The following is a 23,664-nucleotide window of genomic DNA, read 5'->3' on the forward strand; positions in this document are numbered from 1 at the left end:
AGTATAAATATATTATCAGCATACTGTTTAGTATATTTAACAGGGTAAAAAGAACAAAGGCTATCATATTTATTTACTTGTCAGGTATAATTTGTACAATAAATAAGCAGTTAATTTTATTGGTTAATGTAAACTGCACAGCACAGTGTTTTGTAAAATCACATTTAAAAGTGTGGAAACAAAAAAACATTCCAACATACAGTATATAGTAAGTAAGTACGTTTATTTATTTATATAGCGCCTTTCATACAACAGTATCTCAAACCGCTTTACAAGTCAAATTACGATACAATGAAGAATAACAATTAAAAAAAAATGAACATGAAAAACTTTAATTAAAATTAGTAGAGAAATAAAGAGATGAACACTTAACATTTTGTATAAAATGCTAGTCTAAAAAAGTGACTCTGCATCTCTAATGTCAGATGGTAGTTTATTCCATAATCTCAGAGCACTGTATCTAAAAGCTCTTTCTCCTTCCCTTTTTGTCTCAATCTTTTGGAAGTGCATACCGGTACAGGGACAAAAGCTCTTTTAGATAATCAGATGGCAGGCCATGTAGTGTTTTGCAAGTCAAAAGTAGGATCTTATAATCAACTCTATCTTACTGAAAGCCAGTGTAGAGAAGCAAGCACGGGAGTTATGTGGTCAGTTTTCCTTTTTTTTTTTTTTTTTCACTAAGCACCCACGCCGCTGCATTTAGCATTTAGCATTGATAGTGATGCAGATGATTAATTTTAAGATCATTGTGAAATAAAGCTGATGTAAAAATAAATTATATGCTGACAGACTTGAACTGTGCCTTAAATATCATGCAAAATATATTTGCATAATGCTTGCTAGCTTTTCTCAGGGCATGCAGGAAATGAACTGAACAAGCTTTATGTTACTGATGGTTTATTTTATAAAATCCTGTTTTGTTTGAAGCTGTTACATTTAATGTTCATTACACCCCGAGGAATTACGCAATTACGCATGAAACGTATGACCTCGCATAGGTGCGTAATATTAAATAATATCACCGTTAACAGAGAAGGATAGAGAAAAATGTTGGATCACACTGAGGATAAAGGGAACATTGATTGAATTTGCCAGAAAACGCCATGACAAAGGTCCCACGTTGCAAATATATCAGCAAAAGAGACAAAGATGTTGTTTGCTTTGCCCTTGTACACTGTGAAGGTGGAACCCGATGCAATCCAGAGTGCTCTACCGGACAGATGACCGGCTTCCTAATTTGAAAACATTAGCTTTCCGATACATAAATGCAGTAACAAGTACAGCTGATGCTGAGTGCTGCAACTCGCTGTGTAATCTTGTCCTGTCCGATCGGAGGCGTTCTCTTTCAGAAGACAAACTGAAAGAACTGGTGTTCCTTTATTTCAATCTTGGAATTTATGTTAAAAAAAATAAATAAATCCATTGTTTTCTACTTTATTTATTTATTTATTTATTTTACTTATGCTAGTATTTTGATATCCAGTATGAGAGAAGAACCCAATACATCTACACAATAGTTTTTTTGTTGCTTTGTACATACTTGTACGGAGATACCGCATAATTTTGCATAACTTTGATTTTTTCTGTGCATAATTCCCTAGGTTGTAGTTTATTAGCTGTGTACAATACTGAAATAAAATTATGTTGAACCGCTACAAATTATTAAATCATACAGTATTATCCAGTAGACCCATACACTTGCACATTTTTTTTATTTAGACCCAATAGAAAACCATGTAAATTCTAGTGGCTTATAAAACCAAAATAGAAAATTTCACAACAAATTATTAGCCCCCTACTCTTGTATCATATTGATTTCTTGTTTAACAAAGAGCCATTCTTTTACTTCAGTGATTCTTTTTGCCTGTATAATATTCATTGTTCTAGACATTAGCTGAATCTGTTACATTTCCTTCAAGCATAAAGATAGCAGGTTTGGGTTGCACTTTGATGTACAGCTGTCAGTGCCCTCAGTTGGATGTCCAGGGAGTGTTAGGATTTCTAAATTATAGATTTGAGATGTTAAAACTACATTTTAATTCATCTTTCCTCTGTCACTTGTTTACTGGGACATGATATGTTTCTGGGGAAGTGTTTTCATAGTTCAGCGTTCATAAATAGTGAATCCATCAAATAATTATGTACAGTTTATGCTGTCAAAAAGACTAAAGCTGTACTGCTATAAAAATATCTGTGACATATGTTTACTAAATTGCATTCAGCTTTAGAACATGTAAACTTCAATGATTGTGCCTGTCAGACACATTATAGATGCAAATACGCTTATTGTATGAAAATCATAAAGCTTTATGTCATTGTTAAAAAATAGAAATGTTCATGTTTATTTTTTCCTCAGGCATAGCTACTGTTTAACATTTATGTAGCGTTGTGTTCAAAGGTTCAGGGGGGGGTACCTCTAGCAGCTGTATTGCTTCAGTAAAATATGTACTGAATACCTAGTGTACAAGACGTTGTAAGAGAAGTGTTAAGGTAGACAAAGTATGAAACATAAAATATATGTTAATACTGATAACTTATATTTTGAAAACTGAGCACTGCACCTTTCAAAAAACAAACAAGTGTTGAAAGGTCACAGCACAGAGGCAGGCACCTCTAACACTGTTTCAGAAAGAGAAAGAAAAACAGGGGCTTCCCAGTGGCGCACCCAGTAAAAGCGTTCCGCGTGGACTGCAGGATGCGCCCTATAGCCTGGAGATCGCAGGTTCGAATCCAGGCTATGTCACAGCCGACCGTGACCGGGGGTTCCTAGAAGGCGGCGCACAATTGGGCTAGCACTGCCCGGGTAGGGAGGGCTTAGGTCGGCATGGGAATCCACGGTTCACCGCGCATCAGCGACCCCTGTGGCCGATAGGGCGCCTGTGGTTCTGTAGTGGAGCCGGCAGATCTGTGTTGTCCTCCAGCACTATAGGTCTGGTGGCCTCACTGTGGATCCACAGTGTGAAAAATGACAGATTGGCAGGAGCACGTTTCGGAGGACATGTGTTCCAGCCACCGTTTCCCGAGTCGGCAGGGGGGCGGTGCGAGTGGTGAGCCGAGGATATAGATAATAATTGGGCATACAAAACTGGGAAATTGGGGAGAAAAACCGGGATAAGAAATTGGCGACAACTAAACCTGCCATTTATCTACAGTAGTGGTTTTCAACTCGGTCCTTGGGGACCCCTGTGTCTTCTGGTTTTCATTCCAACTGAGCTCTCAGTTACTTAACTAAGCCCTTAATTGGGCTAATCATTAGCTTAATTTGGAGCTTTCAAAAGTTGCAGCTTTCAAGTTATTTATTACATTTTAGAGTTACAGTTTTTCTAATCGCTTACATACATTTCTTGAAACATTGTGCTACTTTCTCAAAACAGTTAACACAACACTCAAAACTGAAACATAGTTTGCAAAATAACACATTTAATTTGCAAATTGCTGTAATGCTCTCAAAATACCAAATATATGTCACATAATGAAATAAATAAGTACATCAAAACAATACAATTTGTCATCTAATGAAAAGCTCACATTATCAGTCATTTCACAACAGTACAATAAATGCTAAATACAAACATCAATACAGTATGTTAACCCTTAGTGCATACTCTCTCTGCCTTTGTCATCCTTTTTGATAATCAAATTGTGTAAAAAACAAACATGTTACCTTCACAGTAAGAGCTACATACATTTACTTTCAGTGGACTTAACTCAAAAATAACTCAGATAGTAGACAAATTTTACGCTCAAGAACAGACAATGAGAATTGTTTTTACAACAAAAAAGTAGTTTATCATTTCTTCCATTTTTTAGAGGTACCCGCTAACAGTAAATCATAGCACTCATAAATACACAGTTGTACCAAAGAACACAGTTAAGAGAAATAAACATGGAATATAATGAAATGGTAACTTTACTCAAACATACCCATTTGTTTATTCTATATCCAGCCTCTGATTTCTGTCAGGCTACACGTTCTCATCACATCGAATAGTTTCCCTCGCAATACATCTGGAGGGGGGGGGGGGGGGGGGGGACGTCTTGCATGATGGAGCCATCCTTGACAAGCGTCTGCTGTGATGGCCCGACAAGCGGCATTCATAGCATCTAGCAGTGTCATTTGGTCATGAGGACGATGGCAATACACCTTCCATCGCCAGGCAGAGAAAAACTCCTCTATGGGGTTCAGGAATGGAGAGTATGGTGGGAGGCACACCATTGAGAGATGTGGATGAGCTTCAAACCACTCCCTAACAAGAGCAGAGTGGTGGAAGCTAACATTGTCCCATATTACAACAAAGTTTGTCAACTGTGGCCCCTCCAGTCCTCTCTCTTCTAGAGGTGCAAGACTATTGTACATCGTATCTAAAAACGCAAGCAGGCGTGATGTGTTGTATGGGCCAATGGTGGGGATATGGAAAACACACCATTCCTGGAGATAGCAGCACCCATGGTAATATTTCCTCCTCGTTGACCGGGTACATCAACTGTGGCTCAGTGACCAATGACATCAACTGTGGCTCGGTGACCAATGACATCAACTGTGGCTCGGTGACCAATGACATGAACTGTGGCTCGGTGACCAATGACATTCCTCCCACGTTTCTTTAGTTTGGTTCAAATTGAAGCCAGCCTCACCCACATATATAAAATCAGGTAGAGTGATACTCCAAGCTCCATTATTTTCTGAAGAAAGAAAAACAGTATCACAGATCATACAATGTGAAGATATTGGTGTACATTTGCATTGCAGTATTGTAAGGAGTGCAGAAATGACTTACGTGTACATACTGGTACCTCATCTCCTTTACCCAATCATTATTTCGCTCAAAAGGCGCTCTACACCTGCTTCATTGTGAGCTGGTTTCGCTTCAAGACACGGTCAATTGTTGCTAGACTGACACTATTTACATTGTGAAATATTAATCTCCCTCAAACGGATGGTATTGTTGGCAACCACCATATCCTCTACAGCAGTCTCCTGTTGAGCTGTAAAGATTCGTCCTCAGCCACCAGAAGGGTTTTTTCTTTCAAATCTATAAATGAATTGAATGTTGACAGATAAGAATGCAGGAATTGAATGAAAGCAAAACTGCACTTACAAATTTACTGTAATAGAATACAGAAATTAGATGTATGGTCACTTACCTATTCTCATTCCTGAAGATTCGAATGATTGATGCCACTGTGGATCTGCTAAGATTAGGCTGTACCCTCTGCCCAGCTTCTCTCATCGTAAATCCATGATTTATCACATGGTCAACTATTGTTGCCTGTATCTCATTTGAGAGATTCACCTTTGGTGTCTAATCCTACCGCCACACATAAGAACACCCCTTCCTCTTAGGGCTCCAGGTTGTCGTCTTTGTCTTTCACGTCCTCCCTCTCTGACCTGCTTCATTTCTCACCAACAACTGTGAATTCACCTTTGGCCACTTTTATTCATGATTAAGGTCTGATGGGTGATTGAACAATTGAGTAATTTGCATTTGCACATGTGAGGTATAGATTAATGCAATTGGAATGGATTGCTTTCTTCTGCAAACAAATGCTTTGATTTTGATTAACAAGACTCATTCAATTGTATTTCGTGTCAAATGTTGAGACCTGTATTTAGTGTTTTGCAAAAATGTGTTTAAGATTTGCATTTTGTGTAAAAAGAACCATAAATGACTTCTAGTTATGCAAAAAATAATGCAGTTCGGGTTGCGTAGGTTTTGGTATTGATGACCACAGTTTCATTAACATAGATTTAGCAATCTAGAAAAACTGTAAGTTGAAATCTCCAACTGTTTAAGAGCTGAAAACAATTAAAGTCCTAATTAAGCCAATTACTGGTTCAATTAAGAGTTTAGTTAAGTAATTAGTGGTGGGGGACTTGAAATAAAATATAATGTACCTTTAAAATTACTTGACCTGCCTCTCTTGAAAGATGGAATCCTATGAAAAATATGTAAAGCTGAGTAGCACCTGCTTTCCGTGCACGGAGAGTAATCAGTATAGGAATAAAAAAAAGTGTTGTTTTTAGACACATGTAAAAATTATACATTTTTATGGCTTTGAAAATCCATGATTGAATTAAGTTACAGATTATGCTCTTCTTGCGAGCCAAAGAGAGAGAAAGATTACTATCAAATTTTGAACCGGTGCTCAAATTCTGCAACCCCTGTGTGTTTGTGTATGATATAGGATACAGTAAACCAGTTAAAAGTGCCTATTTTCACTATGTTGAGTAATGACATTTTGAAAACCTAGGCCCTGCTTCTGATTTCAGTATTTTTATGTATGCTTTTGGGGGGAGGGGATCTTGAAAAAGAGCATGGTGTGCACGCTTGCTGTAATTGATGATCATTTTGGACGACCCCTTAATTATAGAGCGAGATTATTATACTGCTGTTTAAAATGGAAAGAAGAGGGCAGCTGTAGCCACAGGTTGTAGTTTCTGCTCTGAAACCATGAACTAATGAAATGGTTCTTGTTGATGAGATTAGAGAGGTCGTTCAAATGAGAAACCTTTTGGTGCGCCTGGTAAATACAGCGTGTGAATCCGAAAAGGTTTTGGGCCAAACATACACAATACCTTTGAAAAAATGAAAATTTTCTTTAAAATGTAATTTTAAAATAAGACAACATTTTTGGCTGCAAAATTCCAGTGTCTCAAGGCTCTATTTATTTTAATTTGTTCAAAATATTGATGCACTTTTTAAAGTCTTTTTATACAGTTTGAGAATATTCTTAAGACGGTTCTTCATTTCAATGCAGTCATGTTATCAAATGTTATCAAATGTTTTTTTCAATTTAATGATTATTTTATCACACTTTTCTGGAGTTTGTTGCTTTTATGGTTGCAATGTTGTATTTAGATTCTGTCAGTAGTAACAATGACTTGGATGTTACTTTCTTTTTCCTTTCATATTGCAGTTGATAAAGATCTCCTGTGTTTAATAGGTTAATTGTAAAGACAGTGTAGCTGAAAAAGATTATTGAAACCAGATTAAGAGATACAAATCTGTGTTTGTGCAGGTCAGGTTTTACATCACCCATTATAGATAAAAACAAACTTAATACCCAGTCTCTCTACTGTGTGCTACCATGTGCTTGTTTTATGGAATGGAACATTGAATAGAGATTGATTTGATTCACTGGTTGCCCGAAATGTTCAACAAATGTTCATTCCACCTGACAGATCCAATTCTCTGCATATTCTGTTGGAAACATCAAGCAGAAATTCTTCAAACGACATGCATTCCTAAAGTCTGTGCTCTGAGTAGTCTCTTTGTTTTAACATGTTCCATGGTAACAGGCTTTTTACAATTTAATATTTGCATAAGATGAAGCACTAGAGGATCTCATTAACATGTCACATGTCTGAGCATACCAGTATCATAAGCTCAGCCAGCCCTTAAAAAAAGTCAGACTGTTGTGTTATTTAGGAAAGAATATGGATCTGTGGATGATATTTAAAAGACAGGGTAGTGCCTTTGCCAGGTGATCCAGTAAAAGCATGCTATGTGGAGTAAAGAGTGAGTCATGCCATCAGGAGCTTGCTGGCTCCAATCCTAGTATGGATTTGACAACCTTTAGTCTTTGCGCTCCCACAGGCTAGAGAGGGAAACAGTTGGGTAAGTTTGCCTAACAACACCACAGCAGCCCGTACTGGTCAGGTGTCAGAAGAGGCCAACATCCACTGCATTGTTTCACTAGGTGATGAGCAGCAATTGGTTGTACTGCACTAGTGGACATTACATTTCTTTTTGTATTCTACATGAAAGATAAATACTATATATAACTGATTTAGTACATTATTTTATTAAGAATAATTTCTCACCCTAATCCTTTTTTTGTTACCCACTTAAAACCATCATATATGCTCTATAAATGAGATTTTCTATCACATTGTTAAAGTATATATCAGTATCACTGAATATGCACTAAAAATAAAATGTAATTACTTGTTGGCGGCAACTGTATAAGGAGGGTTGAATCTGCGAAAAAAAGGTTTCAAAGGAATTGTTAGCATTTACAGCTATTGTGAACATGCTCCGATCACCCCCTTGTTGGCATTTACTGCAGATTATTTCTTTAGTCAGCGTCCAGCTCACTCCACAACATCTTAACAATACATTTAAAAAATGCCATTTTGCTGATATTGTGCGATAAACTAGTTGTCTGTGGAGACATGACTTGGGTGTGAGTAATCCTCTGGTGGCAACAGATAAAAATATCCTATCCATCACTTAAAATACACGAGCCGATTTAAAGAACAAAACAAATGTGTAGTACCGATAATCTTGCATATGACAGAATGTGATACTGGATATGTATTCACATTTAATGGCATTTGTTCTCTAGTAATTGTCAAGTTGGTTCTGAAATATATATTCTGATCTAAAATCTTTTGACTTCACTTGCAGTGTGTGTTTAAATTTAAGGATGCTTATCTGGCAGTTCATACACAGTCAACCTGCATTAAAAAGGTAGCATAAAAGAGTATTAAATGCAAAAGGGTTAAATGCAGATTCTGGTATATGTTTTCTGTATTAAATGCAAAAGGGTTAAATGCAGATTCTGGTATATGTTTTCTGTGAGTTGCTATATACTTAGGTATTGCACATGTGTATGTAATAGTCTATTCCTGATTACTGGACAATCATGTATTCCTAAAACAAAAAGTAGCTAATGATAACTTTTGATCTACTTTTTACTTGAACTGTTGAGAAAGTAACCTGAAATAGGACTGCTTTTCCTTCCTGTAATTGGCAATTTGATGTAATTTGTGTTGTAGGAAGATAGCTACTGTATTAATATTATAATTGAAATATTACTGCGTTGTAGCACATAAGGGCTGCCTGACACTCCTCCACAACTCATAACAGTTTTGCAGTAGTCGGAATCAAGTCAATTTTTTGTGGACAGCACATTATTGTTCAATTATATGTTTTTTTTGTTCAATGCTGTGTTACGCATATGTAGATTTATAGAGAATTTATTTAATCGTTACCGCACTTTTTAACAACTTTACCACCTATGCTGCATAATCGACAATGCTTTTTGCTCTGACTTGACTTGGTCTTGATTAGTTTAAACTCAAAGTTGGACACAGACTCTAAGGTCGTGGACTTCAATTCAATGGGTCCAGACTTGAGTGCATCTCTGGTAACAATGCTGTTACCAGAGATGCACTCAATTCAATGGACCCAGACTTGAGTGCATCTCTGGTAACAAAGTCCCAGCTGATACAGCACATACTTGTAAGAAGTCCTCTTGCTGAGTATCTGTATTTAGCAGTGTGAGTAGTGGTTAGGGCTCTGGACTCTTGCCCGGAGGGTTGTGGGTTCAATCCCAGGTGGGGGACACTGCTGCTGTACCCTTGAGCAAGGTACTTTACCTAGATTGCTCCAGTAAAAACCCAACTGTATAAATGGGTCATTGTATGTAAAAAATAATGTGTAAAAATTAATGTAATTGTATGTAAAAATAATGTGATATCTTGTAACAATTGTAAATCGCCCTGGATAAGGGTGTCTGCTAAGAAATAAATAATAATATTTAGTTTTATGAATTGCACTCCTGCCTCTCTTAAATAGTGTACAGTGGTATTGCTTCAAAGGGAGTGAATTGTATGCTTTAGTGGCCAGGCTGGCTTTTTGGTTCCTATATATCCAAAAGACATACATTAGAAACTTCAAATATTTTCCTTCTTTGCATATAACAGGATGGGTGAATGTTGCCTCCCCGTAGTGTTTTTCACATACCTCCTCTCAAGCTCTGGGTTTTGTCAGCAGTGATTTACTGCACTCTCAAGGGTCTCACTCTGGTGCTGCAAAATCTAATCTCCTCAAAAATGTATGACAGTGTGATGGATGCATGTGTGCAGTACATGGCGTTCAAATCCAGTGCTGGTGATGAGCTTGACTACTATGTGGATGAGCCAGGCTGCTTGATATGGGCCCAATAGTCAAATAGAATTTTAGCTGGTATTTTTTTCTTCTAAATTTGCTGACACAAGAAATCTCTGCAAAGAAGAATATAAGTATGAAATTGATTTGCTGAGGCATCCCTCTAGAGCCATGGATAATATTGTTGTTTCTGTATTGTTGCTGAATAGTTTATATGCCATCAGATGTACTGTATGTCTGTTTACTTCCTTATCATGTTTAAGATGTGAGTTTGTCACCCAGGTGATTCTAGTTAAAACTGTTGGTGCATCCAGCATTTACATGATTGGAATATCTCCCACTTTGTGAGGGACAGTATGTTATTGCATACAGCAGTTTGTGAGTTACTTATGGGTTTGCATGGGACATCAGGTGACTTCTGAAAATGTCTGCTTACCAAATAATCTGATATACAATTTACCAATACTGATATACAGTTTTGGTAGTCTTCATCCAGTACTATATCTACTTTGACTATTTTGTTTTTAAATGTTTTATTTTGTTGCATCATCATCGTGTCTTTGTTACTTACATTTTTTATGTTAGTACAAATTTGTAAGAAAAATGCCTGCTGTATTTTACATATTCCTGCAATATATTTTTAAACATAATCTCATTTGCTATAATATTTTCATTCACATGTCCTTGGTCATGAATCCGTTTAAAAAAAATCTTTAGTTTCACATTACATTTCATTAAACTTGTGATTTGGTTAATGCGCAGTTCAGGCCACAGGCCTGAGGTATGTTAGTTTTCTGTATTAAATATATAGGCCTTCCTCAGTAAGATAATCGCCACCAGTGTAGACAGGTGGTTAGTTTGTAGACCTCTAACCTTGCTAATTTTAACAGAGTGAAGAATATGTTACAGGGTACTTCAGCTGAGAGGTTAATTCGGAAATACATTTCAGAATGGCTTGCTGTGAGCTTATATGCAGAAAATGTGTTAACTAGATTGTAAGAAAGAGACAAGTCCCACTTCTAATAATACAAATAAGTTTCCCAGGGCTATGATTGTAGGACTGTTGTCCTTAAAGCTGTGCCTGTGAGCAAGGTTGTGCCTACCAGTCCAGAGTGTTGTACACTCGCTAGCAGAAATATGCAATACTGCATTACCACTGTAGTAGTAGAGGAACTAAAGCAATTACCATCGACTAGTCTGTGCTCTCAATATCTGATTCTGTGTCATTTGATACATCTGTATTTTAATGGGATTTTATTCAAAATTGGAATAAGAAGTCAAGAGTAAAAAAAAAAGATTATGTCCTTGACATGAAAAATATAAATGCTGTATGTGTGTGGGGGTGACCCCTGTAATAGCAGAGCTGTATGTGCGTGGGGGGGACACCTGTAATAGCAGAGCAGTATGTGTGTGGGGGACCCCTGTAATAGCAGAGCTGTATGTGTGTGGGGGTGACCCCTGTAATAGCAGAGCTGTATGTGCGTGGGGGGGACCCCTGTAATAGCAGAGCAGTATGTGTGTGGGGGACCCCTGTAATAGCAGAGCTGTATGTGCGTGGGGGACCCCTGTAATAGCAGAGCAGTATGTGTGTGGGGGACCCCTGTAATAGCAGAGCTGTATGTGCGTGGGGGACCCCTGTAATAGCAGAGCAGTATGTGTGTGGGGGACCCCTGTAATAGCAGAGCTGTATGTGCGTGGGGGACCCCTGTAATAGCAGAGCTGTATGTGCGTGGGGGGGACCCCTGTAATAGCAGAGCTGTATGTGCGTGGGGGACCCCTGTAATAGCAGAGCTGTATGTGCGTGGGGGGGACCCCTGTAATAGCAGAGCTGTATGTGCGTGGGGGGGGGAGCCCTGTAATAGCAGAACCCAGCTGTGATCCTTGTAGAGGTTGACTTCTTTGCCCTTCATTAAATCCACTTGCACCTTGTCTTGATGGATTGAACTATAAAACAAGTTGTGATGGAGTGAAAACAAAAGAGAAACACACTCCCATCACTGCGATCGTACGTCGCTGTATAACAGAAGGGAATTATCCTAAAGGCTGTTTTTTTAATACTGGTTGTTTGTGATTAACATTGTAAATGTAAAATAATAACACGTTGCTATGAAATGGTACAGTAAGAGTTAGTTCTGAGACCACCACTGGAACCATTTTTGTGTTTGGTAATGAATAGGTGCACATATGATTTATAAGGACACAGTGTGTTACTATCGAGTTGCTTAAGTTTATTTTAAAGCTTTTTCTTTTAGTTAAAGAAGAGAAGTGAAAGCGCTTGTTAATATTTTTAAATGCATTTCATGTTTTGAATGAATGCGAACATACCTGCAAGCTGGTGTAGCTCTGGGCGCAGCAATCTTGGGGAGCATGCGTGTTAACGTCAGGCTTTATTATAGCCGTGAGCGAGCTTAATAATAGCTAATGTGGGGGTGGGGGAATAGATCCTTTAGCTGGGTTTTAACTATAGTATGTTTAACTGGTGAGAGTGGGTATATAATGTTTAAACAAAGGGAAATTCGCCCTAACATTTTAATAAATATGAATCGGTTAAATGCAGATACTGTAACATTTATAAAACCATACTTTAATGAAGGTGTAGTGGATTAGTCCTGGGGAGGAGCTAGTGATAAGGGAGGGTATAAGTACCTGTGTAGAGCTCATTTTAGGGGACTAGATTTGAGACTCCAGTGTAGCTGTGTACTCAGTAAATAATATCTGTGTTAAATACAGGCTTGTGGATTTGTTTTGTTAATTTTTAGTGTTTTGTACTGCCAATTTTCACCTAAGGCTTAATTGCAACTTCTGACTGTTTTCTGCCACCTGCAATAGCCACTTGACCATGATACTTTACACAAGTTAATTATTTTCTTGAAGTTTCCTCTCTAGATATACAATGGTTGTCCTAAAATACCTTCCAAATAGATTTGAAATTCCATTCTATGTTCCGTTCTTTGAGAGGGTTGTGGGTTTCATAACTCTGAATGGTAAATTAGCATTGGAACTTTGAATCTCAACATAATTGTAAACAGATCCAAATCAATGATATATATATATATATATATATATATATATATATATATATATATATATATATATATATATATATATATATATATGTTACATATATACCAAACATAAAAAGAAAATGATCACTATTATAACACATTTATTTTAGAAAAAAAAGAAGGTATATAAATGATGGACATTGACGAAATGTTTTTGGTTTCTTTTTAAACACTCGATCATTCATCCTTGACCATGACACGCTTGAGTGACTATGACTGAAGCATATGCACGTAATCACCTAATTAGTGAGACAGTTGATTGGACACTGGATATGGAGTGATTTCAGCTGTTGAATTGCAAAAAAGTCACTGCACCTGCTCTAAAACAGAGTTTGTCATTATTCGATCACATCTAGTGAATTTTATCCAAATATAATACATATACACACTGGACAAACCATGGATAAACCTAGTGAACTTTGCGGAAGTCTGCAGCAAAGTTTTACTTTACCTAGAATCCTTTAGATCAGTACTGTGCCTGTACACACACGCACACGCGCACGCACGTACGCATACGCACGCACGCACGCACGCACGCATACACACGCACACACCTGTAGCTTTGCTGTTGTGAACCCTTGTGTTTCCCAGAACCCTGTAGCTGAAGCCTGTCCTTTTCTGTCTCTCCTTCCCTGTTTTTTCCCCTTTTCCCCTGATATTTTTTACCTGCCCACCCGGGCTGACAGTGACTTTACGTCCAAAATGAAAAACAGGCAGATGGGAGCCCCTGGAAAGAACATGACGAAAAGCACCAGCATCGGCGGCGACATGTACAGCCTGGAGAAGAACGACGGCAGCCAGTCCGACACTGCAGTGGGCACCGTGGGCACCGGGGGCAAGAAGAGGCGCTCCAGCATAGGTGCCAAAATGGTGGCAATCGTGGGGCTCTCACGAAAAAGCCGCAGTACCTCGCAACTCAGCCAAACAGGTAGGAACTGTTTTTTTCTTCTTGTTTTTTTTCTAAAGCTTATTTTTATTTTCTTATTTGTTTCTGAAGAGGTACATCCATTTTATTTATTTATTTTTTATGAAACCCTCATTTATAACTTTACAGCTTCAGGTTGCAAGACATTTTTGTATAAAGGATGCTTTTTCTCGATGGATGCAATATTTGTATATGGCATGCATATCACTATCATCTGACTCAGATAAACAGAATGCAGAGAGTGTGGTTCTTATTTATAACAGGTATTGGTCCTTAGTCTCTGGTTTTATATACGCAGAAGGGAGCAGAGATAATCAAAATCAATCTCTTTTTTTCCTTCTTAGGACTCAATAGGAGCTGTGTGAGCTTGTTTATGCTCATGATTATTTATACAGTTTACTCATGTTTTATGATGTGTTAAATTCAAATCGAGTGTTTTACTTTTCTTACATCAGCGAATTTGGATGGGTAACAAATGCAAATTCAGACTACTTTTTTATTTTGAATAACTTTTTCATTTTACTGCTATTTTTATATTTTAAAATATTTATCGAATCTATGTGCAATATTTTTACTTGTATGCTTTTAAAATATCTTTTCAAGTTCTAACCAGAGTGCTTAGCTGTTCTTGATTTATCTTGGATTGTTGTATACAATATCCATCACCATGTTTTTTTTTTTTTTATCTTGATGTTACATACAATGATTAATTGTCCATCTCCATTTAAAACAATCAAATAAATTAATATATATATATATATATATATATATATATATATATATATATATATATATATATATATATACAAGTTATTTAACTGTAATAGCTGTTCTAAATATACAGTACTGTGCAAAAGTTTTAGGCAGGTGTGAAAAAATGCTGTAAAGTAAGAATACTTTCAAAAATAGACATGTTAATAGTTTATATTTATCAATTAACAAAATGCAAAGTGAGTGAACAGAAGAAAAATCTACATCAAATCAATATTTGGTGTGACCACCCTTTGCCTTCAAAACAGCATCAATTCTTCTAGGTACACTTGCACACAGTTTTTGAAGGAACTCGGCAGGTAGGTTGGCCCAAACTTCTTGGAGAACTAACCACAGTTCTTCTGTGGATTTAGGCAGCCTCAGTTGCTTCTCTCTCTTCATGTAATCCCAGACAGACTCGATGATGTTGAGATCAGAGCTCTGTGGGGGCCATACCATCACTTCCAGGACTCCTTGTTCTTCTTTACGCTGAAGATAGTTCTAAATGACTTTCGCTGTATGTTTGGGGTCGTTGTCATGCTGCAGAATAAATTTGGGGCCAATCAGATGCCTCCCTGATGGTACTGCATGATGGATAAGTATCTGCCTGAACTTCTCAGCATTGAGGAGACCATTAATTCTGACCAAATCCCCAACTCCATTTGCAGAAATGCAGCCCCAAACTTGCAAGGAACCTCCACCATGCTTCACTGTTGCCTGCAGACACTCATTCGTGCACCGCTCTCCAGCCCTTTGGCGAACAAACTGCCTTCTGCTACAGCCAAATATTTCAAATTATGACTCATCAGTCCAGAGCACCTGCTGCCATTTTTCTGCATCCCAGTTCCTGTGTTTTCGTGCATAGTTGAGTCGCTTGGCCTTGTTTCCACGTCGGAGGTATGGCTTTTTGGCCGCAAGTCTTCCGTGAAGGCCACTTCTGACCAGACTCCTCCGGACAGTACATGGGTGTACCAGAGTCCCACTGTTTTCTACCAATTCTGAGCTGATGGCACTGCTGGACATCTTCCGACTGTGAAGGGAACTAAGCATGATGTGTCTTTCATCTGCTGCAGTAAGTTTCCTTGGCCGACCACTGCATCTACGGTCCTCAACATTGCCTTTTTCTTTGTGCTTCTTCAAAAGAGCTTGGACAGCACATCTGGAAACCCCTGTCTGTCTTGAAATTTCTGCCTGGGAGAGCTGATGCAGTATAACTACCTTGTGTCTTGTTGCTGTGCTCAGTCTTGCCATGGTGTATGACTTTTGACAGTAAACTGTCTTCAGCAACCTCACCTTGTTAGCTGAGTTTGGCTGTTCCTCACCCAGTTTTATTCCTCCTACACAGCTGTTTCTGTTTCAGTTAATGATTGTGTTTCAACCTACATATTGAATTGATGATCATTAGCACCTGTTTGGTATAATTGTTTAATCATACACCTGACTATGCCTACAAAATCCCTGACTTTGTGCAAGTGTACCTAGAAGAATTGATGCTGTTTTGAAGGCAAATGGTGGTCACACCAAATATTGATTTGGTGTAGATTTTTCTTCTGTTCACTCACTTTGCATTTTGTTAATTGATAAATAGAAACTATTAACATGTCTATTTTTGAAAGCATTCTTACTTTACAGCATTTTTTCACACCTGCCTAAAACTTTTGCACATTACTGTATGTATGTATGTATATATATATATATATATATATATATATATATATATATATATATATATATATATATATATATATATATATATATATATTGTAAAATAGCGGGTTATGAGAAACAGCAAGGAGGGGGTTAAAACCTCCCTGCGAGAGAATGTACTTTTGTTTGGTTGTTTGCTTTATTGTTTCATTTAATTTGTTTAATTGTTTTATTGTTAATTATCATCCGCACCTGGGCGCTATTGGAAATTAGGCCCAGGTGCGGAGTTTAAAAGGAGAGCAAGCAGTCTGCTCGAGGCTGCTGAATGGAAGGAGGCAGAAAGGAGTGCTCTGCTTCCTGGCAGTCTCGAGAAAAAGGTACAGTGCAAACCTGTGTGGTTGAGTTTTGTTGGAACAGGGAAACGGCTTAGCCGTCCTGTGATAGTTAGGTTCCTGCGTGTGTAGTTAATGCTCAGAAGAGCTAGGTGTTTATTTTGTGTACTTTGTTTTATTTACTTTTGTGATTATTAAAAAAATAGCGCGTCAGCGCTTTAAAAACTCCATTTCTCGTGTCTGGATCGTATTCTTAAAGGGGCAACGAACCCGAGTGAGTGCAATCGTTTTACAATATATATATATATAAAAACTTATTCCAATATTGAACAGCCATAATGCAATGCTAAAATGTCTGTATCAATATTAGAAAATGCTTCAGTCCCTTGGACAGCAGCTATCTGTGGAACCTGAATGGGGTTCAAATAAAGGAAACATTTGGAAGTTTGATGGGATATTCCAATATGGTGTTTAAAGTGTTATTTGCAACTCTGGCAGACCCAACCTCAGTAACTAATATGGAATAGATTTACAGCTACAGTAAATGGCAGGCAGACCTTGTCCAGTTGGGAAGCATAGATGGACTCATTAAATTGATGTGTAAACTGCATAGGTGCAGGAACATTTCAAAATGTTGTGTCCTGCAAAATTTGTGCAGGATTGATTTCATGTTGCTGATGTTATGTTGAAAATGTTTTGAACTTTTCTCAGTGTTGTATATCCAAGCTTTGTTTTTGCAGGCACAGCTAATTTACATGGCATGTATTAAACTATTTGAAATATCATGACTGATATCTTGGTAGTTTTGCTGGCAGGAAATGACATAAAACCAACCTGACAAATCTCCCTCAGATAGCAATTGTCAAGGCTACTGTTTTGCTGGTGAAAAATGGAAATTATAAAAGGTATCAGCTTTCAGTGTGTATTATAACGTAAACGCTAATGTACGATCAATATTTCAGTGTTATGGTTTACAAATATTATAGAAAGGTATATATCTCCTAATATGAATACTTCTGAACTCTTGGTTTTACATACAGTGCTTAGCATGCTATAGCTAACAGTAGGCTGAAACATATCAAACTTTTATAAAACAGACTTTCAAAAAACATTCTTGAAATAAGTTATCAGTTAAAGTTCTGTAAAGAGCGCCCAGTGTCTGAAGTTATGGAATTATCTAACACTACAATAAACCTGATCCCCTGTCTAACCGCACCTGTAGTCTGTTTGCCCGTTAACTCCTTGATGTCATGGCAGGCAAGTAAATATGCTGACCACAGGTCTATCTGAATCACCTGTGAGCTCATCTCTAGCTTGCCATGAACGCCTCCTGGTGGTGAACCTGTGAGCTAGCTCACTATATATATATATATATATATATATATATATATATATATATATATATATGTGTATTCCACAGAAGTGCTGACCAATATAAAGTAATGTCCATAATATAAGCAACTGTCTCTGTCGATTCACGCCAGCCAGCTGTTAATGGTCAAACAAACCTTATTTCCTTATGGTTCAGGACTGTAGAGAAAACTCAGAAGTCCAAAATTCATTTCATTTTTATTAAACAAACATCCACAACGCGTTTCAACTACAATAGTCTTCGTCAGGTGGTGACTATTATGGTTGATTGGAATGCAATCTCTATTTATACATCTCACTGTTAATCACATTTAATCAAAATAAAACAATTCATTAGATTAATTTAGCTCTTAATCTAAACTTATTTGTACTGCGGCTAGCTGGGCTACGCCACATACTTTCTCCAGGTTCTACCGTCTTAATGTGGTAGACCCTGCCCTGCCTTCTTTAGGCACAAGGGTCCTTGAGGGTGTAAGTTCACACTGCTTACCTCTAGGTTAGTGCTTGTGGGTCCCTCATATGCTGCCATTCCTTCTCCCTCATGACGGCTCTGGTATACATTATCCTATAAGTAATGTCTTTGGTGGTCGTCTTCGAATTGAAAGGGAACGTTAGGTTACTTACCGTAACCTTGGTTCCCTGAAAGAGAAGACGACCACCAACCGCGAGGTCGCATCGGTCGCCCTCACTGGTTCGATGGAAAAAGAGAAATGGCTTTCTTTCGATGACAGTTTTATCCCTTTGGTAGGTGGGACCGAGTGCATCATCCCAGGAAGGGGCCTATCGGCAGCTCTGGTATAGAGAGCTCAGCAATACCTACCCAATGGGCAGGCATATCCCATACGTAATGTCTTTGGTGGTCATCTTCTCTTTCAGGGAACCCAGTTAGGTAACCTAACATTCTGCATGTCCAAAGCTTTCATTTCATAATCTGATGTATCACTGCATTGTTTCTTGAAAGAAAAAATGACAAAGACTCTAATTCTCCTTTGTGTAGTTTATTACTATATAGACTTTCCACATCGAAAGTAACCAAAAAGGCTTTGGCAGGAAAAGTATATTCAGCTAGTAATTTGATAACATCGCTAGTATCAGAAAGGTGAGACGCTGTTTGTAACCTACTGCTGTTTGTATTTTCTGTTGGTATGTGTAAGAGGTATGGGTAAGACTTTTGTTGCAAATGCAATTAAAGACTTCAGATTCTGAATTATAAATCGACCCACTGGAGTCCATCAATATTTCTGAAAGCTTCTCATCCCTTTCCAATTGATCGGTCTAGTTTAAATTCTGTAGAGACTAGAGTATAAGTTTATATGTCCTCTTGTTCCCATTTCTTTACAAATGTATCTTTAGCTCCAAATGTCAGCTTCTTGTTAATTCCCAGCCCTCTTGGAATTTGTTTTGATCTCCAGTACTGGGAAAGTGTGATGGCATGTTCAGTTTCTAGTTTAAAATGTATTGGCTTAGAAAGAGTGGCAGTACCTGAGAGAGGAGGAAATGTGGTTAAACTATTGTTAAGGGCAGCATATTGGATATCTACATTGAAAACAATGAAACCACACGGTCTGAAAATCTGGATCTTAGTCCATACCTGTAATTGACATCTAAGAGGTAAATACATCAATGAAGATATATGAAGCATATTACATGTAAGCTTTATTTAATTTTATTCTTGTTGAAGTGATTATAAAAAGTTTATGTGTGAGATTTAATGATAATTGTATATCTCTTTTGAATCATGTTCAGAAGTAATTAATAATGCAATAATTATGGTATGGGTCCTATTCGCAGTACAAATAAATTGTTTAGATTAAGCCCTAAATTAATCTAATGAATTGATTTATTGTGATTAACAATGAGATGTATAAATAGAGATTATGTTCCAATCAACCATAATAGGTTGGACTTCTGAGTAGTGTGGATCATTAAGAAATGAGTTGTATTTACTATCCAACCTTGCCTTACTTATTTTCTTGACAGATTCATATATTAAATATGAACTGCAGACTCATAGTGGAAAATTAAATGCCCCTCGGGACCTGTGGCTTCAGGCATTATAGCCCCCTGTCGGTAACAGTAATCTTTCCTTGGGTCAATAATTTTCCACTATAATGCAGTTTTGCTTTTGTAGGCTTAGGCTGCTGTAACTAACAGATGGTAACATGTGTCGGGTAGATAGAGAGGTGTCTGCAGGATCTGCTGAATTAATATAAAGTGGGAAGCTGAGCCAAGCTACTCTGTCACTCACCGGATCTGAGAAATGAAAACCACTCTTATCCTTTCTGCTGGTTTTAATGCATTATTATAAAGCCATGTACTATGGGGGAGGAGTGTTTTTGTTAAACTTAAACCAGTACTTCAACTGAGGTGCAGTGGTTTCATGACTGAGAAAACATGGTAGTTTTGGGGCTGTTTCAACAGCGTGAAGTCCATACATTATCTCTATTTTCTAATGCAAAAGACATTCGATTCAGAGACAAGATGGCATTTTAATGGTTAGTGCTAACTGGATGATATACTCCATCTTTATGTAAAGTCTGTACTTTTATCTAAGAAACCAGACCACATTTACTCATTCTTTAATACGAGGTGCTGACAATTAGCATTAAATTATATGAATTAACTGATTTAAACAAAATTGATTTAAACAAAACAAACTATTTGCTTTCCCTGTGACCAAGTTAGCACATTTTCTTCTTGATGAGCCTCAAATAAAGCATGTTTTTTTTTTACCCATCTGCTGAATTGGACAAAAACAGTCTAATTTTGTAGAGAGCATGTCTGTACATAACTGGAATGATACTGTATAACATCCTTGAAATATGGTTCATTGATCAGTTTAAATAAATTGCTGCTTTAGAAACGACCATGTTAGCATGGGGGATTAGTGTTCAGTATTCCTTGCATTAATACATAATAACATATACTGTATGCTGGTGAGGAAGGATAAGTGTTGAGAGATCTAGAATGGAATGGATCTTTTTCGTATTCCATGCTGCTAAGTGAATATTTCTCATTTTGGAATTGCATTTATTCAGTGACAGAATAGCCCCCTGTAAGAAGTTTACATTTTTTGTATGTACAGTGCTATACCTCCCACATAGGAATGTACTGGTTTTTTACCTGTTGAGCCAAGATTTGAATCAAGCTCACTCTTTTGCCACTTGGCTGGGACTGCATTAATGAGCCACAATGAGGTTGAAGAGCTGAGGTATATGATGTGTGGTCCAAATGTTTTAAGCCTACACCCCACTACTAGCCATGGAACTTGAATAACTGATACCAGGTTTAAGCTTGGCATCAATATATGAGTTTAAATGGATATCTAGTATTGCCAATGCAGCAAAACACCTACCTGTGCAGATATCATATATGCTTATAACTGCTATTTATATTGATGTGCTCAGATTGACAAACAATTAGCCAATTTGAAGACAGCCACATTCCACACAAGTATTTCTGGCAGGGAAGGTTTTTAACTCCTTCCCTGCCAAACAAAACAACAATAAATACGAATACATCTTTAACACAAAAATGCATTTAAATAACTTAAGTAATAACACAAATACATTGAATAACAATAATAATGCAAATAAACATAGGGGCAGGCGTACCCTGTACAACGTTTATCATATTGGCCTTAATAAATTGGTAAATTACTATCTACTAGTCAATATATCTGGCTTTACAGCATTCCAATGGGGAACTAACCATAACCATACAAATAGACATCAAATACAAGATTAGGTTAATTGGTTGAGCAAAGAGGATGTGTTTAATTTACCAATACAGTATCCACCACTTACACTGACCAGGGTTATTTCAGGCAGCCGTTTATATCGGGCGAATAGCATTTGCCATTTGTCATTCCCATTGATTTCAATAATAAAGGCATCGTTTATACTGTGTTAAGCACACCGTATATTTTGGCCAAACTCAGCTGTTCTCGTTATGTGCTGTTCACATAGATTTAAATAACAGACGCAGTGCTTATTACTGTAGTAATCGCTCTTACTCATCAACCAATCAGCTGTTTTCACCTCATTACCTTGCCATTCACATAGATTTCAATACAAACGGCAGCACTTTACTGTAGTAAAAGCTTGACAGATCGATCAATCAGCTGTTTGCACCTCATTACTGAACGATTACTCATGTACTGTACCTTGGCTATTTAATCCCTGTATGCAGTGTCAGGTTTACAGTTTGAAAAAACAGCACTGACTGCAACAGCAAGCATGGCTGGAAAGAGAAAAGCGATGAGCATCAGCACAAAAATTCAGTGTACATAACATTTCTCCGTTAGATGCTGTGCGCTTGCAAAAGCATGCTTGGAACTCTGTGAGTCTGCAAACAATGCAACGTTGCTTCAAAAAAGCTGGGGTTTCAGGGCTACCGAGTGGCGCATCCAGTAAAAAAAAGCACTCTCTAGCAGGATGCGCTCTATAGCGTGGACGTCGCCGGTTCGAGTCCAAGCTATTCCACAGCCGACCGTGGACGGGAGCTCCCAGGGGGCGGCGCTCAATTGGCCGAGCGTCGCCCGGGGGGAGGGAGGGCAAGGTCAGCCAGGGTGTCCTCGGCTCACCGCGCAGCAGCGACCCCTGTAGTCTGGCTGGGCGCCTGCGGGCTTGCCTGTAAGCTGCCCAGAGCTGCGTTGTCCTTCGACGCTGTAGCTCTGAGGCGGCTGCACGGTGAGTTCGCAGTGTGTAAAGAAGCTGGCGGCTGACGGCACATGCTTCGGAGGACAGCGTGTGTTCATCTTCGCCCCTCCCGAGTCAGCGCAGGGGTGGTAGCGGTGAGCTGAGCCTAAAAAATAATTGGGCATTTCAAATTGGGGAGAAAATAATAAAAACTAATTGGCAATGACTAAATTATAAAAAAAAGCAAAAAAAAAAAAAGCTGGGGTTTCTGTAGTTGAGGAGGAGAGTGCTGATGAAAATACAACCGAAACTGAAACTCTGACAACACAGAGGGGATGTCAGAGGAAGAATTCTCAGCTGTGTCACCTTAGCGACCAGGAAGCTCTGCCTGAACTTTTAACACTGCGGTGTGCTATGGAGCAGCATCTGGATATAAAGCCGAATTGGGATTTTTTTGAAAATGCTGACAAAGTTTGCCGTCCGTCTGTTCACAGCTAGAAACAATTTGCAGTAATGTAGCCTGCCTGGACTGTACACTTCTGCACTTGCATTACTTTTTTGCACTTACTTTTTATTACATTCATAGGTTTTAATATTATAACAAAAAAAAAACAGTGATGTCCTCCTGGACTCTTAGTGTCTTTTTTCCCCTCAGGGGTGGTAGTTATCTGAAGTAATGTGTTCTGATGATGTGTTTCAAAGAAGTTATCTTAGGTTTAATCTCCCAATAGCAAACGAAAGGGGGGGGAGTGCACACTCCTGGTTGACCTGATCTGGACGTTCCTCTGAGAGTCTCACCTATCTGCTCCATTTATCTTCATATCTTTGCATTATTTCTCATAAGCTTCAGCAAAGAAGGTTTGCTTGTGAGGCTACATCGTAATTCCAAACTAGTCCTGCTTTTATCTTGTTGAACTGGGGCACAGGGAGATGACAAAACGCTGTCCGGAAAGAGGGGCCACAGAGTAAACATGTGTAACCTTAATCAAAGTGTGCATTACTAATTTATTCCAGTAAATATCTTTTAATTATTTTAAA

General features: G+C 38.0%; 1 protein-coding gene across 38 annotated transcripts in view; it reads left to right on the forward strand.

The window, feature by feature from the left end:
* Positions 1–23,664, forward strand: part of LOC117394363 (regulating synaptic membrane exocytosis protein 2-like) — a 265,103-nt gene that overhangs the window by 218,212 nt on the left and 23,227 nt on the right. For 36 of the 38 annotated variants that reach the window (XM_059012647.1, XM_059012665.1, XM_059012653.1 and 33 more), the window contains one exon: positions 13,648–13,889. In XM_059012647.1, the coding sequence (XP_058868630.1) occupies positions 13,648–13,889 (242 nt within the window). Of the gene's footprint in view, positions 1–13,647; positions 13,890–16,547; positions 16,661–23,664 lie in introns of those variants that run through there. The other 2 variants (XM_059012680.1, XM_059012682.1) reach the window with 2 other exon arrangements.

Source organism: Acipenser ruthenus, chromosome 3 (assembly GCF_902713425.1).
Source record: "Acipenser ruthenus chromosome 3, fAciRut3.2 maternal haplotype, whole genome shotgun sequence".
NCBI classification, from domain to species: Eukaryota; Metazoa; Chordata; class Actinopteri; order Acipenseriformes; family Acipenseridae; genus Acipenser; species Acipenser ruthenus.